At 39.0% G+C, this 17,809-nt stretch overlaps 1 protein-coding gene across 2 annotated transcripts in view; it reads right to left on the minus strand.

Moving 5' to 3' along the window:
* Positions 1-17,809, minus strand: part of ITGA8 (integrin subunit alpha 8) — a 179,765-nt gene that overhangs the window by 130,656 nt on the left and 31,300 nt on the right. For both annotated transcript variants that reach the window (XM_034643803.1, XM_002926627.4), the window contains exons 5-10: positions 17,100-17,161; positions 15,949-15,994; positions 8,983-9,108; positions 7,827-7,871; positions 1,662-1,705; positions 54-110 (exon numbers count right to left, since the gene is read on the minus strand). In XM_034643803.1, coding sequence (XP_034499694.1) covers positions 54-110; positions 1,662-1,705; positions 7,827-7,871; positions 8,983-9,108; positions 15,949-15,994; positions 17,100-17,161 — 380 coding nt within the window. The remainder of the gene's footprint in view (positions 1-53; positions 111-1,661; positions 1,706-7,826; positions 7,872-8,982; positions 9,109-15,948; positions 15,995-17,099; positions 17,162-17,809) is intronic.

The following is a 17,809-nucleotide window of genomic DNA, read 5'->3' on the forward strand; positions in this document are numbered from 1 at the left end:
TTGCAATTTACTATTAGTACCGAGTGACATTGTTTGATTTTAAAGGTATTCACCTGTTCGCCAGTGAAATTCTGAATAAAAGTCATATCTGTAGAGTTAATGATTGAAACCTGAAATCATAGAGATTAGATAGGTTACATCATTTGACAGAATTGGAGAAAAAAACATTTTAAATTACAACTTAAATCATTTTTACATTTTGGGAAAGAGTAGTTAATAGTTAACTATATGTAAAACAAAAATGTAATTCCATAAGAATGATTTTTTAAAAAATCCAAGGGCGCCTGGGTGGCACAGCGGTTAAGCGTCTGCCTTCAACTCAGGGCGTGATCCCGGCGTTATGGGATCGANCCAATTGAACTTTTATTTATGGTTAACTTTCTGATACTTTCAGATAAAATGCATGCTTACTAATCTGAAAAGGGAAAATAGAAATTGAATTCAAATGAACGCTGAGAGCAATTAACCTTATGGCCAGTTAACTGATCCAATCAGGGTTTTTGTCTAAATTCATTTCTGTGTTTATGTTATTATGAGAAACTGATGATTATAGCTCTTCGCAAACAAAAAAAAAAGTGAAAATTTTAACTGTTATCCACGTAGCAAAAGTACTACTTTTAATTTTGTTCAGCCAACCTAAAATCTGCAGGTATTACATTTACTAGACTTTTAAAAAAAATGAACATAATTATTTAAAATATAACTTTTTCTTTTCAGAAGGTCTCTTGATTTTCTTTTCCTAATTTTGTGGTAAGTAGGTGTAACAGGTCTGAACAGTATCCCTCCAAAGTTCATGTCGCCCAGAACTTCAGGAGGTGACCTTATTTGGAAATAGGGTCTTTGTAGATGAAACACATTAAGGAATGTGAAATGAAATCATCCTGGATTTAGGGTGGGCCCTATGGCCAATGACTGTTGTCCTCATCAGAAAGGAGAGGACGCACACAGACACAGATGGAAGAAGGCCATCTGAGGACAGAGGCAGAGATTGGGGTCATGCTGACACACACCAAAAAAAAGGCAGTGGCCCCCTGAAGCCAAAATAGGTAAGAAAGATCCTCTGCGAGATGCGCACCTGACACTGGGATTTTAGACTCTGTCTACTTGAACTACGAGAAAATAATTTTTTGTTGTTTTAAGCCACCCACTTCGTGGTAACTGGTTGAGGCAGTCTCAGGAAACGAATACACTAGTGCAATAATCGATTTTCTCATTTCTACCATATGAGGCATATTAAAATGCCGAGCACGTCAGCAACAATATCCTCTGCAATTATTCCTGGGTGATGCACAAGGATTGTGCTGGCTTCATGGGTGTGACCTGCACCTGTCACACAGGTCTCCATGCTCAATCCGGCCCCACCCTGGGTTCAATGCCCAGCTGTTGCGCTCCTGAAATTCTTAATAATTTTGAAAAAAGGGCCCTGCATCTTCATTCATTTGGCGCTGTGTCCCACAAACTCGGTAGCTGATCCTGTACAAAGACCAGAAAAAAAAAAAATCTAGCTTCACTTGTTTTCCTTCCTTTCTACTAAGCAAACAAGCATCGACCTGTAGGGGCTCACTATTAAAAGGTATTTTAAACCATTTAAAAGTTGAATAAAATGAAACATTTCTTTGCATATATAAGAAAATTTCCAACAATGCATTCTTTGTACTCACATATCCAAAATTCTGTGCTCCTCTTGGAACGCCAGCAACCAGTTCTGGGGATAAAAAAAAGTCATTGAGAAGGGGGATTACATATATTTTAAAAGCTATCCAACACATCAGTTAAGATAGTGTTTTTTACATGAGTAACCATCATGTGGGGAGCTGGAAGTGTGAAGTGATGGTTTTGTGATCGCTTTTGCTTCTGCTACAGACCATGGAAAACAGAACAAAAGTTGTATTGTGAGATTTACCAGTCTTCATTACCCATCTCCATGTGTTTTTGCCTGTATAGCATAAGCCTGGCTTCTCAGCTCTGCATGTGATTTGTAGGTTAAACCTCTTACTCTAGTTTCTCCAGCTTTCACTGTGGAGGCATCTTTTGTATTAGTGTAAAAAGTACAGCTTCTGTCACACTAACATGTTAAAAACAATTCCAGTTTCCTAAAGAAAAGCCATCATAAATGGCATGAGTCTGGCCTCCTTGGAAATGTTTGTTAGTAGCAGAATTAGAGGGTGACCTGGTAGCTAAGGGTCCCCCAGAAGGGAAGCTTCACTAATAGAAATAGAAGGGGCAAATCTGGAGGAAAGTGTCCATATAACTCATTGCACTATGATCTGGCTCTAGATTCAGAAGATAATAGTGTTATTCTTGGGCCTGCCATATACCTGGGATGTGTCATTTAACCTCATTTTTTCCAGTCACGTACAATTGGTGGCAGTTGGAATTGCTAATTATCAAAGATTTTTCAGTTCTTATTTCTATAAATCTAAACTGTCCTTTGATTCATTGGGGTTTAAAATTTAGTTCAATTTAAATAGGAAGGGCCTGGAAGAGAATCCCCTTCCATTTAAATTACCCTTCCCCTCATCCTGCCCTGAAAGGTACAGCACAAGTTCTAGCATCAACTATAACTGGTGTGTTGTGTTCTAGCAGAGTTGGGTGCTCATGCTATTAGCATTAATGATCAAAGAAGGTTCACTTGGGGTTAGATGTTGGACTTTTCAGTATTAAATCTGTTCATTCAATCAACAAATATTTATAGGCAAATGGAGTATACAGTAGTGAGCAAAATGGATAAAATTCCCTGCTTTCACAGAACTTATACTCTGGTTGAAAGAGACAGTCAATTTAAAAAGCAGAGTTGGGGCGCCTGGGTGGCAAAGCAGTTAAGCGTCTGCCTTCGGCTCAGGGCGTCATCCCGGCGTTATGGGATCGAGCCCCATATCAGGCTCCTCCGCTGTGAGCCTGCTTCTTCCTCTCCCACTCCCCCTGCTTGTGTTCCCTCTCTCGCTGCCTGTCTATATCTCTGTCGAATGAATAAATAAAATCTTTAAAAAAAAAAAAAGCAGAGTCAATGAAATGGCATATTTGAAGGGGATAAGGGTAGTGAGTAAGAAAAAACAAACAGTTGGGGCGCCTGGGTGGCACAGCGGTTAAGCGTCTGCCTTCGGCTCAGGGCGTGATCCCGGCGTTATGGGATCGAGCCCCACATCAGGCTCTTCTGCTATGAGCCTGCTTCTTCCTCTCCCACTCCCCCTGCTTGTGTTCCCTCTCTCGCTGGCTGTCTCTATCTCTGTCAAATAAATAAAAAAAATTTTAAAAAAAAAAAAAAAAAAAAAAAGAAAAAACAAACAGTAAAATGATACAGGGAGCCCTGGAGGTGGGATGGGAAGGACTTATGACTTACTAGGGCACAATTAGCAGGAAAGGACATGGCAAGAAAATGATATTGGAGAAAAGACTGAAGGAAGTGAGGCTGTAAATATTACAGAGAAGTGGGAGAAGTATGTTCTAGTCGGAAAGAATGGCAAGTGCAAAGGTCCTGAGGTAGAAGTGTGTCTGAAGTATTCAAAGAATAGTGACGAGACCAGGGTGGCTGGAGGAGAGGGAGTGGAGTAGATGGGTAGGAGATGAGGTCAAAGTAACTAGTAGCCTCATGAATGGAGCCCCTCAGTTCATTGTGAAGACTTGAATTTCAGACTGAATGAGTTGAAAAATCACTGGATCAAAGAAGTTACACAATCTGTCTTCTGTTTCTAAAGGACCACTTTAGTTGGTGGATTTAGAGACTACAGGAAGGCAAGGGTAAAAGCAGAGAGACCAGGTAGGAGTAGGGACCTGGATCAGATTAGAAGCTGTGTATGAAGTGGGAAGTGGTCAATTCTGGTCATATTTTGAGAGTTTAGTTAGCAGGATTTACTCATGAATTGGGTATGGATGGGGTATGAGAGAAAGAGTGCAGTCCAAGGCTGACTTCCAAGGTACTTGGCTTGAACAACTGGGAGGATGGCACTGTCACTTACTGAGATGAAGCTGATGGAGGGTAGACCATGTTTTGGGGGGGAGGTCAGGAGTTTGCTCACGAGCACATTAAGTTTGAGACAACTATTCAAAGAGAGATGTTGAGCATTGAGTTTGAGGTTCTTGATCTTAGAATGTGTATCCCTGAACCTAGAATTCAGTGTAATCTGAAGAAGTACCATGAACCTGGAATTCAATATAAGTTGGAAAAACAAGTGAGACCGGATGAGATTACCAAAGCTCAAAGAGGAAAGAAACAGTCCAAATACTAACCCTGGGACACTTCAATGAGAAGAGAGAAATTAAAGGAAACCAATAAAAGAGATGGAGAAGGAGCTGCGAGTGTCTGGGTAGTTGAGTGAAGAAATGAGGAGGGCGTGATGAACTCAGTCAAATGCTCCTGATAGTTAAGAAAGATGAGCTGCGTGGAGGCCCCTGGTTTGCTTGACAAAAGCTGTTTCATCTGAGCAGTGAGTCTAGGAGGAGGCGGGCAGTGGAACTGGCAGACAGAGACAGGCACAGCAGAGTGACAGCTCTTGAAGCAGAGAATACAGGTGCTTGCTGGAGAGGGAAGTGGATAAGAGATTTTCTTTTTAAGATGTGAGAAATAACAGTATGCTTGTATATTCGTGGGAATGATAAAAAAAAAATCTGATGATATGAGATAGAGAATTAGAATGGCTGGAGTCCCTTCTTTGTGTCACGAGAGGGAATGGAGCCTAGTGCAAATTGGAGAGGGTAACTTGACACAGGAGGATGGACCGCTCAACTATAGCAATGGGAGGGATGGTGAAGCATGTCCTTGAAAAGTATGATGAGGCTCAGAAAAACGAAGCTATCTGGACAGATTTCTAGGAAAGGTGGCAGAACTGGTAGCACAGTGCTCAGTTTTCAGTAATCTTTATTCAGTATGCATTAAATTGGCATGTAACAACAAACCACCATCCTATATAATGGAGTTGATTGATTCCAGAATCAGGCCTATCAACCAGAAGAGACTGACCATCCCATTTGAAATACATGACAACCACGACTAAGCATTCCACAAACATTCAGAATTTTGTTTAAAAGACAACAATTCTCACATTCAGTAACACTGGAGTCTGTAGCCTCATATGGCCACAACACTATGAGTTATTAAAAGTGAATGTTGGTTAAAAATGTTCATAATAATTTAAAAATGATCAAGATGGGGAAATTGGAGTTTAAGGCAAGTTAGAACTGTCACTCAACTATAAAAATATTCAATTGGGAGGGAAAATAAGTGACTTTTCTTAGATCCATTTCAGTAACTCATGGTAAACCTTCTCTTAATATCAATAATACATGGAGGAAAAAGTTACATACTGGCCTCGAAATACATGACCTGGCCGTCAGCCCCATTAGTGAGAAGCAGAAAGGAAGCTAGTGTCTATCGAATGTCTTCTACCCACTAGACAGTGTGCCACATGCTTTATAATATTTCTACTATTAAACCTCTAAAAAGTAGGCATTCATATGCCCTAGGATTGGCCAGATCACTTTCTTGGTTTTTTGCTCAGCACATCAGATCCTAAAAACAAGAACAAAATATCTTAATATCTTAATCTTTTCATCTTAGAGGACATCAAGTCACTCACTGTTTTTTATGGACTTCCAGCTCTTTCCAGTCTAGTTAAATAAGTAGTGAACACGGGTAGTCTTGGCTCGGTGTGGTCTGATAAATGGATCATGATCTCTGATAGTGTTTTTACATATCCACAAATCATTTAAAACTTAGATCTATCTAGTTATTTCTGTGATCTGAAGGAAAATCACTATGATCTTCAACCATCCTTCCCTGTGATGTGCTGTCACGCATCCCTATTAATTTCCTTGGGTCAGGACTAAATGCTGTACTGGAGAACTTTCCAAGAGTTTAATGTCATGTTTAAAATCATTTGGCATATTTTACAGTTTCCTTTGCTAAATCACTGAGTGATTATAAGATTTGACTTTTCTAAGGTACTAGGAATTCAATTTTATCTCTGATGGTCCCTAACCCAAGAGTTCTTTCTTATTATAGGTAATACTTTAATAGCACTCATTATGTATCAGGGATTATTCTACTGTTTTATGAACATACAGGATTAGCTTATTTAATCCTCATAAGAATCCTATGATATAGACAATACTATCATCCTCATTGATATCATCATCATCATTGATATCATCGTCATCATCACCATCACCATCATAACCATTATCCTCACCATCATCACCATCACCATCATCATCATTACCATCACCATCATAACCATTATCATCACCATCATCATCACCATCACCATCATTACCATTATAATCAGCATCATCACCTTCATCATCACCACCATCCCTCTTTTAGAAATTAAGAAATGGAGGCTCTGAGATTCAGGTAACTATGTCACAGAGCTGTTAAGTGACAAAGTCAGGGTTGAAGCTCAAGTGGTCTAGCTCCAAAGTCCATGCTTTTACCCACCACAATAGATTGTCTTTTAATATCTTGAAGAAAAAAAATAAATGGAAAGATAGGGCCTTTAAAAATTAGCTTATATTAAAGGAAAAATGTTCTTTTAAAGAAAAAAAAGTCTGCTTTCAACCCCCTATCCCACTGTGAATTTCTGCTTTGTAGGTCTTGTTGATATGAAACAATTAAAAGAGCTCTGATGATTTCTAGGGATGGCCACATTTCATTTCCTCTTGATTCTTTGTGAATTCATTAAAACACATTAGTAAAAAGTAGTTAAGGTTCCTATGAAACAAGATGAAAATACTGATTGATTGATGATTGAGTCATTCAAAAAACAATACCAGTCTTGTATATGATAGGTATTCCTATGGGCTGAATGTTTGTGTCCCCTCCCCCCAGAATTCATAGTGTTGAAACCTAACCCCTAATGTGATGGTCTTAGGAAGCAGGGCCTCTGGGAGGTGATTAGGTCATGAAGGTTGGATTAGTTTTATGTTTAGAACTTTATCCTAGCGCTTACTACAATTTTTAATCGGGTATTTTGTGTTCATTACTTAATGCCTGTCAGCCCCACTAAGACCACAAACTCTGAGAGTTAGGACCATCTGTTCACCTCTGTGTGTTCAACACTTAACACGGAGCCTGACACCGAGTAGGTGCTCAAAAAATACTGGACAAATAAATGAATAATAAATGCCTTGGGAGAGAGAAAAATGAGATGAGATAGGAGTTTAGAGAAGGAAGTGAAAGAAGGATTTCTGGAGGGGATGACATTTGAAATTATACTAAAAAAAAGGTAGCATTTGACCACTGGAAATTAGAGTGGCTGCAGAATCAGTAGATTAAAACCAGGGATGACAGCCTTCACAAGCCATAGAGGACAGAGGTGAGGGGCATACACGAGAACAGGGGTTAATTCACTCCATTATCTTGGGCTTGAGTGTGTCCAAAGGGGAAAAGGAAATAAGGTGGAGATTTTGGGTTGGAGTCTGGTGGGAAGTGTAGTATGGACATGTCCAGTATGAGACCCCAGAAATTAAAGAAAAGATGGGGGATGTTGATTTTTCCAATTTGATCTGTCACTAACAGCTTGGCTTTTGTGTAGGCCATTTAATCACCTTATTTTTTTAAAATACATAACATGGGATTACTGGACTTGTTTCTATTGCTTAACTAGATTTTATTAAGATTGATATTCAGACTTATGGAATTTTTTGAAACTTATACAGCTGTGCTGAAGTATACTTTATGTTTTTCTATAGATTATTATCATATACATTCTGGGATTCCATTTTTATACATTTTGTGTAGTGAAGAAAATTACATTTATAAAAGGGCTTTTTAGGTCACCTTATCTTTCCCCGTGCTTTATAAATGACTTCTATTCAGTAATGTCTCTCACCTTGCTCAGAGTCTCCAGTAAATTCCCCAGCAGCAACTGAATATCCTGTGTTAAAGAAAAGAAAAACCAATCACGCTTGAAGGCTTTACAAATGAGCTATGTCTAGAAAAACAAAAGAATTACCATAGTACTGCTTTGCTCAGAAATCTTGACAAATATTGAACATAAAAGTTTAAGGTTCTGTAGAGGGAAAAATTAGTGAAGCCAGTATGAACAGTTCTGTACTAAATCCTGCAAGCATAACAGATCTGCTTCTTCTGAGAAGGGCAGCACAATCAGATTCTGAGGGATGCTTCATAACCCATCTTAAAGTGTAAGGGCGGCCGCTGCATTGTAAGGTTACTGGTTCATCAGGATCAGACGTGATACTCTGAAAGGCACCTTCCGTGCTCAGGTTTTGCTATTTCTTGATCATCAAGAAGTTCTACTTCCTAATTTCTTTAAGGATGGTTTTCCACAAATTTCACTTACCTCTAAAGTGAGGTGAGGTGAAAAATATAACTACGTTTTGCTTAATTTATCAAGCAATCAAAATGCCAATAGGATACCAAAAGTGGGAAGCAATAGAGGGGCAATGACATTGTATGGTTTGCATGTAATACATTTTGGCAACATTCTAGCAACTGGAGGGTCTTTTTTTGTTGCTCTAAAAACTGGAAAGACCGCTAGCATGTTGCCCCTACAGCACTGGGTAGCCCCACTAATACATATTATTTACAATTGGCAAAATATTTTGTGTGAAAGACACTATGATGGTTAGTGTTTGATTGCATAACTGCATACTACAGCCTAAGTTGAAACACAAAAGTAACCATCAAAATCCCTCACTAAATAAGATATTGACTTTGGGGCTTAGCCAATGTTTTATTGTGTGAAGAAGTATCCATCTAGCCTAATTTATTGAAATTTTTTAAATAAAAAAAATGATTGTTGAATTTGAGGAAAGATTCTCTTATGGAGCGTATGAAATAGGCTGAACTTGAAGAAAAGACTTCTCATATGGCTCAACAAAAAGAAAGTCCATTCTAAGCTAGTAAGGAAAGAACATTTGTATAAGTTGCAGAATGATATCAGATAAGTGAGGGATAAAATTTGCATCTACATTAATATGTTTGCCTTTTGAGCAACAGCAAATGTGTGGAGCAATGACTCTCACCAAGGTAACTATCATCATAGGAAGCTGGAGCCACATCCGTCTGTTTTTCTCGAGCCAGTTTCCTTAGAATATCCTTGAATGAGTAATTCGCAATGATATCTGCAATACTGGCAGTGATCACCTGACCTGTGTGCAAACAAATTAACACATTAGCTGAATGAATGCAAGAGGTGGGCCCTCCTTGGGCAGACACAGAACATCTGAATAACATATCCTCTCTTGAAAATAATCATGGAATTTCTTGCATTTTTGATGATGAATTTTACCACCGGCCAAACTGCAAGGTAAAGCTGGTTACAGCTGGATAGAACTTTCCATTCTGACAGAAGAACCAAAGATGAATGACATAATTTTATTTGTTTTCCCAATGCCTTCACAATATATATTCCCTCCATCTCCAAATGAGAAAAATATCTGAGTAAAGAACCTGTTGGCAAAATTTGTGGATTAAATTTTTAATCTGGAACATCGTGGCTAGAAAAAACATCATCTAACTTTGAGATCCTCTAGCCAAAACATAACTTCTTATAAGTGGGGAAACTGAGGCCCAGAAAGCATGAGTGCATTCTCTCAGGTCATGTGGTTTTGCTTTTAGGATATTTAACATTAAAACCAAGGTCTCCTTTGGCATTCTAAGAAGACTTTTTGTGTTCTCACAAAATACAGATTAAATCTAAATCACTTAATTAATAGATTGTGAAATCTATCAGTTATGTCAAGGGAGGAAATTACATAACCTTTGAGCCCTTTATTTTTATGCTAAAATGTATACATAAAGCATAAATGTATACATAAAGCATAAAATTATGACAATGGGAGGCTGTGAGGTCCAGGGAGATCCAGAATTTTAGCAAAAAAAAAAAAAAAAAAAAGGACTCCATGGCTTCCAACAATGATACGGTAAGAACTAATATCTCCCAAATAAAGTCACAGTTGAAAGTCTTGAAATATGATCATATTGGGATGGTCAAATATCCAAAAGATGGCCAGCAATTTTCCACCACAATTTCCATGCATTCCTATATTTATAATGGACATCTAAGGAACAAGTGTGATCTCATGCTTTCTGGGAGAAAACTGGAGAAATGATTTCAAGAAACTAACAGTTAATATTAATATTAGTTTTAAAGCCAAATTATTCTTTGGGAATTTACTGATAACTCACACAGTCTTTTTGTCCAAAGGAATAAAACTATCAAATCTGGCCATAAATATTTCCCAGTGACTGTGCCTGAAATGATTGTGAACGATGTCTACAGAATTTGCCAGTTTTCTCTGGTTTAAAGCTAAATATCCCCTTCCCACCTCCCACATACACACAGCCTTTGTTGCCGTTAGCTGCTTCAATAAAAATAATCTTAAGCCTAAATAAAATTTTGCATTACCTATCACAGACATTGCTTCTAAATCTCCTTGGTATGGCTACTTTTCAGGAAATCATCAGTATCTGACATTTTAACTTAAGGAAAGGAAAGATTTATCTAATCAAGTAAATTAGATTGATTATCTAGTCAAGTGAATTGGAAGAAGATCTTTTTAAACACACATAAATTTTTATTTTAGAACTATCTGCTGCATAAATACAGTTTTTCAGTTTGCAAAATAATTTTAAGACTGAAATGTTAATTATTTGATGTTCATAGTTGTACATGTATGAATTAAGCTTAACAATAATTTCACATACAATGTTATCATAAGCCCATCTCCCAGAACTCTTCCACTGGCTTTTAAAAAATATTTGTATTTTTTAATTATTTTTTATTTTAATTCCAGTATAGTTGACATACAGCGTTTATTAGCTTCAGGTGTACAATATAGTGATTCATCAATTCTATTCATTACTCAGTGCTTGTCAAAATAAGTGTACTCTTATTTTGTGTATGCTTCACAAATTTCACTCATCCCCTGCCCCCCCATCTCCCCTCTGGTAACCATCAGTTTGTTCTCTATAGTTAAGAGTCTGTGTTTTGGCTTTTCTCTTCTTTAAATTTGTTCATTTGTTTCTTAAATTCCACATATGAGTGAAATCATATGGCATTTGTCTTTCTCTGACTTATTTCACTGAGTAATATACCCTCTAGATCCATACATGTAATTGCAAATGGCAAGATTTCATTCTTTTTTTATGGCTGAGTAATATTCCATTGTTTAAATACTACTTCTTGGGGCGCCTCGGTGGCGCAGCGGTTGGGCATCTGCCTTCAGCTCAGGGCGTGATCCTGGAGTTGTGGGATCGAGCCCCACATCGGGCTCTTCTGCTATGAGCCTGCTTCTTCCTCTCCCACTCCCCCTGCTTGTGTTCCCTCTCTCGCTGGCTGTCTCTGTCTCTCTGTCGAATAAATAAAATCTTAAAAAAAAATACTATGTCTTTATCCATTCATCTATTGATGGACAACTGGACTGCTTCCATAATTAGGCTATAGTAAAGAATGCTGCAATAAATATATGGGTGTGTATATCTTTTTGATTTAGTGTTTTTGTACTCTTTGTGTAGATATCCTGTAGTGAGATTATGGGATCATATGGTAATTCTATTTTTGATTTTCAAAGAAGCCTCTACAGTGGCTGCACCAGTTTGCATTCCCACCAACAGTGCACAAGGGTTCCTTTTTCTCCACATCCTTGTCAACATTTGTTGTTTCTTGTGCTTTGATTTTAGCCATTCTGACAGGTGTGAAGTGATATCTCATTATGGTTTTGATTTTCATTTCCCTGATGATTAGTGACATTGAGCATTTTTCATGTGTCTGTTGGCCATCTGTGTGTCTTCTTTGGAGAAATATCTGTTCAATTTTTCTGACCATTTTTATTTGGATTACTTATTTTTTGATGTTGAGTTGTAGAAGTTCTTTATATATTTTGGATACTAATCCTTTATTGCGTATGTCATTTGCAAATACCTTCACCCATTCAGTAGGTTGTTTTTTTAGTTTTGTTGATTGCTTCCTTTGCTGTGCAGAAAATTTCTATTTTGAAATAGTCCCAATAGTTTATTTTTGCTTTGGTTTCCCTTGCCTCAGGAGACATACCTAGAAAAATGTTGCTATGGCCGATGTCAGAGAAATAACTGCCTGTGTTCTCGTCTAGGATTTTTTATAGTTTCAGGTCTCACATTTTGGTCTGTGATCCATTTTGAGTTTATTTTTGTGTATGGTGTTAGAAAGTGCTCCAGTTTCATTCTTTGACATGTAATTGTCCAGTTTTCTCAACACCATTTGTTGAAGAGACTGTCTTTTTCCCATTGGATATTCTTGCCTCCTTTATTGAAGATTAATTCAGTATACAATCATGGGTTTATTTCTGGGTTCTCTATTCTGTTCCATTGGCCTATGTGTCTGTTTTTGTGCCAGTACCACACCGTTTTGATTTCTACAGCTTTGTAATATAACTTGAAATCTGGAATTGTGATACCTCCACCTTTGCTTTTTCAAGACTGCTTTGGCTAATCAGGGTCTTTTGTGGTTCTATACAAATTTTGGGATTGTTTGTCCTAGTTCTGTGAATAAATCCTGTTGATATGCTGTTTTTTGGCATTTTAATTACTATGTGTCTTGGTGTGCACCTCCTTCAGTTGATTTTGCTGGGGACTCCCTGTACCTCCTGGATCTGGATTTCTTCTTCCTTCCCCAGATTTGGGAAGTTTTCAGCTGCTGTTTCTTCAAATAAACTTTCTGCCCCCTTTTCTCTCTCTTCTTCTGGGATTCCTATAGTGTGAACGTCATGCTTGTTGGTGTCACTGAATTCCTTAAGTCTTTTCATTTTGCATTATATTTCCCCCCCTCACCTGCTCAGCTTGCTTGCTTTCCATTGTTCTGTCTTCCAGGTCACTGATCTGTTCTTCTGTTTCCTCTAGTCTATTATTTATTTCATCTCACGTATTTTTAATATCATTTATTGAATTCTTCATCTCTGGTTCTTTTTTGTTTTCAAGTATCTTCTTGATAAGGGTCATTAAGGTCCTCCACTCTTTTCTCGAGTTCCATGAGCATCTTTATGATTTCTACCTTAAATTCTCCATTGGGCATATTATTTATCTCCATTTTGCTTAGGCCTCTTGCTGTGATTTTTCTCCCATTCTTTCATTTGGGACATAATCTTCTGTCTCCTCATTTTGTCCACCTCTCTGTGTCTGTTTCTGTGTATTAGGAAAGTCAGCTCCATCTCCACTCTTGAAAGTAGTGGCCTTATGAAGACGAGACTGTCTACAGCCAGTGTCACCTGTGCACAAGAACCTGGCACTTCAGAGGTGTCTCCTCTGTGTTTAGTATGTGGCCTGCTGCTGTGGCTGAGCTACTTTTCCTTCAGCCCAGTCATCTGCAGGGGCTCTCTTTGCCTCTTGTGGGTAGGGTTTGGTCCCCATGCTATTAGTGGGCCAGTCTGGGGCTGCCTTGGGTTTGAGTTGAGTCAGATCAGGCATTTGCCAGACGTGCAGTATCACTGAACTTTCCCCATGTTGTTCCCTGAGAAACTTTCATTGGTGGGCACACCAGCTGTCTGTCCCCAGTCCACTGCTGGGGCCATAGTTTGACGGGTGTGTGGCGTTATCTTTCCCTCTCCCCAGGCCGGGATCGCTGTGGAGCAGTGCTGGCCCCTGTCAGGGCTACTTGCACACTGCCAGGCTGGCGGCACCACTTTGGATGTCTTCTGGCCAAGAGTGTTAAAGGGGTGGATCCTCAAAGTGCATGGGGGCAGGAGGCAAGGTGTTAGCAAGTTTTGGGTAGGTTTATGGGAGGGGACCTGTAGCAACTGGGACAGAGGCTGGTTTGGCTGGAGCGGGGCAGACCTACTGAAGTGCAGAGGGTGGGCTGATGGTGTTAGCAAGTTAGGTAGTGAGTATTGGCAGCATCACTCCGGTTCCTACAGATGGCATGTTTATGCTGGGGGTCCGGGGAGGAAATGGCACCCACCAGCTCCTTTGTTTCTGAAGAAGTTCCCCAACAATCTCTGCTCCTTCAGCACACACTCTGAGTTTAGTAGACAACTCACCCTCCTGGATATCCCAGGTACTTTACAAGCTGCTGCTTCTATGTTGTATCTCCACGGGGCTGTTTATTGTGCTCTCTTTAAAGGCAGGGACTCAATTTCCTCTTGCCTTTTTGGCTCTCTCAGAGCTGAGCTCACTGTTTTAAAGTTCCAGGTTTTAAGTCCCACTGGTTATAAGAACTCGTGAAAGTCAACCCCTCTGGTTTTCAAAGCCAGCATAATAGGGATTCATCATCCCCCTGGGGGATCCCTGACGTGGTAGTCTATTTCTCTCCCTTCTATGTACCTGCAGTGTCCCTCCCTCCCAAGGACAGCCCCTTGGGTCTGGTTAGCTCCCTACCACATCTTCACCCTTCCTACCCTCTTCAATATGGCCTCTTCTCTATATTGGTTGTGGAATTTGTTTTGCCTGTCTTGGGGTTGTTTTCTGGGCTATTTACAATGATGTGAGTTTATCTAGTTATATCTCTGGGACAAGGTGAGGCTAGGGTCCTCCTACTCCACCATCTTTCCCAGACTCCCAGCATTTTTACTCTTCCATTGGCTTTTAAATATGATTAGGTGTCCTCCATTTTTTTTTAATTTTTAATTTTTTTCAGGTGTCTTTCATTTTAAAAGAAAAACTTCACTCAACTATTCATCTCTCTCATAGTCTACTCTATCTGTATCTTAAACTTTACAGCCAGAATTCAGCAAATATTCTCTGTCATCTCTATGTAGGCATCCCTTCCACATCCATGGCTTTAATTGTCACCAACATGCAAGTGATGGAAGTTTGTATTTTAGCCTAAATATCTTCTCTGAGCTAAAGCCCATACACCTAAACACTCATGTGAAAAAGCTTAGATATCTCAAACATTTTCATATTCAACATAACCAAAAGCAAACTCATAATCTTCCCTCTCCAATGCCCTCCAAACCTGTTTTCTTCCAGGGTTCCCCATCTCAGTGGGTGGAACCCCCCCTACAACCATGCAGTTGCAGAAGTCCGAAACATACACTGGGCATCCTCCCTTCCCTCACCCACGCATATCCAACCCATTAGCTAAGCTCTTTATTTTCCCTCCAAAGCATCTCTCACATTTCTCCTCCTTTTCAGTCTGTACTATTACCCCTCTAAGAAGCAAGCACCTTCATTTGAACCTTATAGCTAGTTTACCTTATAAACTTACAACAGACTTTCGCTTTATAACTGGTTTGCTGATACCTCACTTTGGCTGACCTCTAATCCATTTTCCATAAAGCAGCCAGAGTGATCTTTTCAAAACAAGATCTGATCATAGCATCCCATGCTTAAAACTCTCCAATGGTTTCCCATTATTCTCAAGGCAAACAATTAATTACTGTAGTTAAGGCCATGTATTTAAACTCCTGCATCCACCAGAGACTTCTCATTGTTTTCAGGAAAAGAAAAAGCTGCTTATCTTGGCCTGCAAGCTCTTCATGGCCAGGGGGACTGCTCCACACCACTCAGCAGCCCTTCCCCGATCTGACTCTGGTCATCCTGGCTTGCCTCTCTCACCTGACTGCTCGACTTCAGGTCATAGAACCTGTTCATACGGTCCTTTCTTTCTTTGCTAGTTACCTCCTAGCAAAGTTCGGATCTCAGCTCGGGGTGCTTGCTTCCAAGTTAGTTTTGACCTTAGGGAAGCTGCTGGTCTATGTAACACCTTTATAAGAATTAGAAGGCATCATCTTGTTTGGGCACCCAGTTCAGAGCTCCCTAAGCAGAGCACAGGTTGTATTTCAGTCCCCTGTCTGCCAGTGTTCAGAGGACAAAACATCTGCAAGAAACACCCTAGGAGAAGCCTCCTACACTCTTATGGCTCCATCGTGACATACCTTTCCTTCACAGCGAGAATCATGTGTGGAGTGTGTCAGGTACTTGAATGTAATAAAAGGTCAACATTTAATTGTTTCTTGTGCCTCATGTCCTTGCTAGTAACAACAAATGGGCATTTCTTCTCTGCTAATGGAACGTACCTTGCCAATAAAAACTTCCTGGTCCTCCTACTATGAGGTCTCCATTCTACAAAACAGAAACAGCAACAATTGGAACAAAAAACAAAAACAAGAAACAGATTTTTTTTAAAGGTGGTAAATCATTGTTAATAAGCATTGCTGTAACAATTTGTTATACATAAAAAAGCAATTTTTAAATGAGGCCCTTCTATCGGAGGCATGCCGCTCATTTTATTTCCTTTTCTTTTAGTGTGTTAGCATATTAAATAATTTCATTTGACTCAATTAGCTAAGTTGAATTCTCTCCCTTGAGGATATATAAATTCAGTTTTTTGGCACTGCCTCAGGTAAGCAAAATATATACAAGTTTAATGCTGTGTAATTTAGCAGACGTGATCTTTTGAGCCTTGGCAACAAAAAGGAAATTCGGTTTCTATTTATCTCAAGGCCACAGTAATGCCTATTTTTTCCATACATCTGAAACCACCCCCTCTCCCCTTCTCAGGAGAAAAAGCAAAAACTCCAGACTAGCAAATAGAAATTTTTCCTTCTCCTTCCAACCCCACCTTCCAACCTCTGCATCCTTAACTTTCAGTGGGGCGGGGGGGGAAGGACAACGATAAAAAAAGAAAAAAAGAGGCAATGAACTTTGTATGCTGAAGGATTTTTTCTATAGTATTTTCAAAACCATGAAATCTTTGTCCCCTCTTGTCTTACTAGGCATCTCTGTTTTTAATTTTGTGAAAGGATGAATGAATTTTAACACTAATGTTAAATCTCATCAGTGAATTACAGCTAAGAGGTAAAGCAATTTACTGATTCTTGTGATTTTTTTTTTTGGAAGCATATTTCTCTCACTGAGTTTTTGAGATTTTTCATTTAAAATGACTATCACAAGAGATGGGAAGAAAGACTGTTGCTTTTCATCCTGTGTTATTTCTGTGCTATTTTAACGTTTGTCATCTACATAGATTAATAAAAATAAAGAGCAAACAAAAACATTCGAAGCAGTTGCCAAAACAGGCTAGATATATACCTAAAAGTTCTCTAGGTGGTGGTGGTTTATGGGGCTGGGAATGGGAGTGAAAAACAGAGGGCAAAACCAACCAACAAAGAACAAAAAATACCAAACAGATAATACAAATATTAGAAACTGCAAGAAAGGAATTCACCTTATAAAAATCCAGACTAAATCCTGCTTGGCAGTAACCCTGGCCTTCTGGATCAGCATTACCTAGAATGATCAAAATATAGAAACGTTATATCATCATTCCCAAGATAAATTTTAATAGCCAACTCAGGATATTCTGTTGTTTTCTCTATAGACTTCAAAATTTTAAATGGTCAATATGTGTTTTATATGTTTTTAAATTCATTCCGAGTAACTTACGAAATATATTTCCATTTATTTAACGTCCCTTGGAGCTATTAATACTGGGTTTTACAACTCATGTTTGTTTGAAGAAATAAGCTCTCCTTCTCTAGGCTATGTTCTGTGGTCTCCAAGTGGCGGTGATGTGTTTCTGAGTTGCCCACATGTTCTGTGGAAGCCACACGTGTCATTCCTAAGGAAATCCCTTGAGCAAGAGAAAGGTAAACAGGTCATCTGGGCTGATGCTTTCTGCAGAAGGCACCAACAAGGATTCCAATTTTAATGCTCTCCAAGAGGATATTAACTTAAAATTATTCTATTATCATTAGTCAGGCACATTTGGAAATTGTATTTCTGGTCACAATGAACCACACAGGCACACTGGAATATCAGTGTTTGCAAAAGAGAAAGCCTTCTAGTAATGGCTTATTTTGTACTCTTTCCAATATAATTCACTAACTGTCCAATAGGTCCTTACCACACCATTTTAAAAATTAGGGGGAGGTCAAC

The sequence above is a fragment of the Ailuropoda melanoleuca genome, chromosome 15 (genome assembly GCF_002007445.2).
Source record: "Ailuropoda melanoleuca isolate Jingjing chromosome 15, ASM200744v2, whole genome shotgun sequence".
Taxonomy (NCBI): Eukaryota; Metazoa; Chordata; class Mammalia; order Carnivora; family Ursidae; genus Ailuropoda; species Ailuropoda melanoleuca.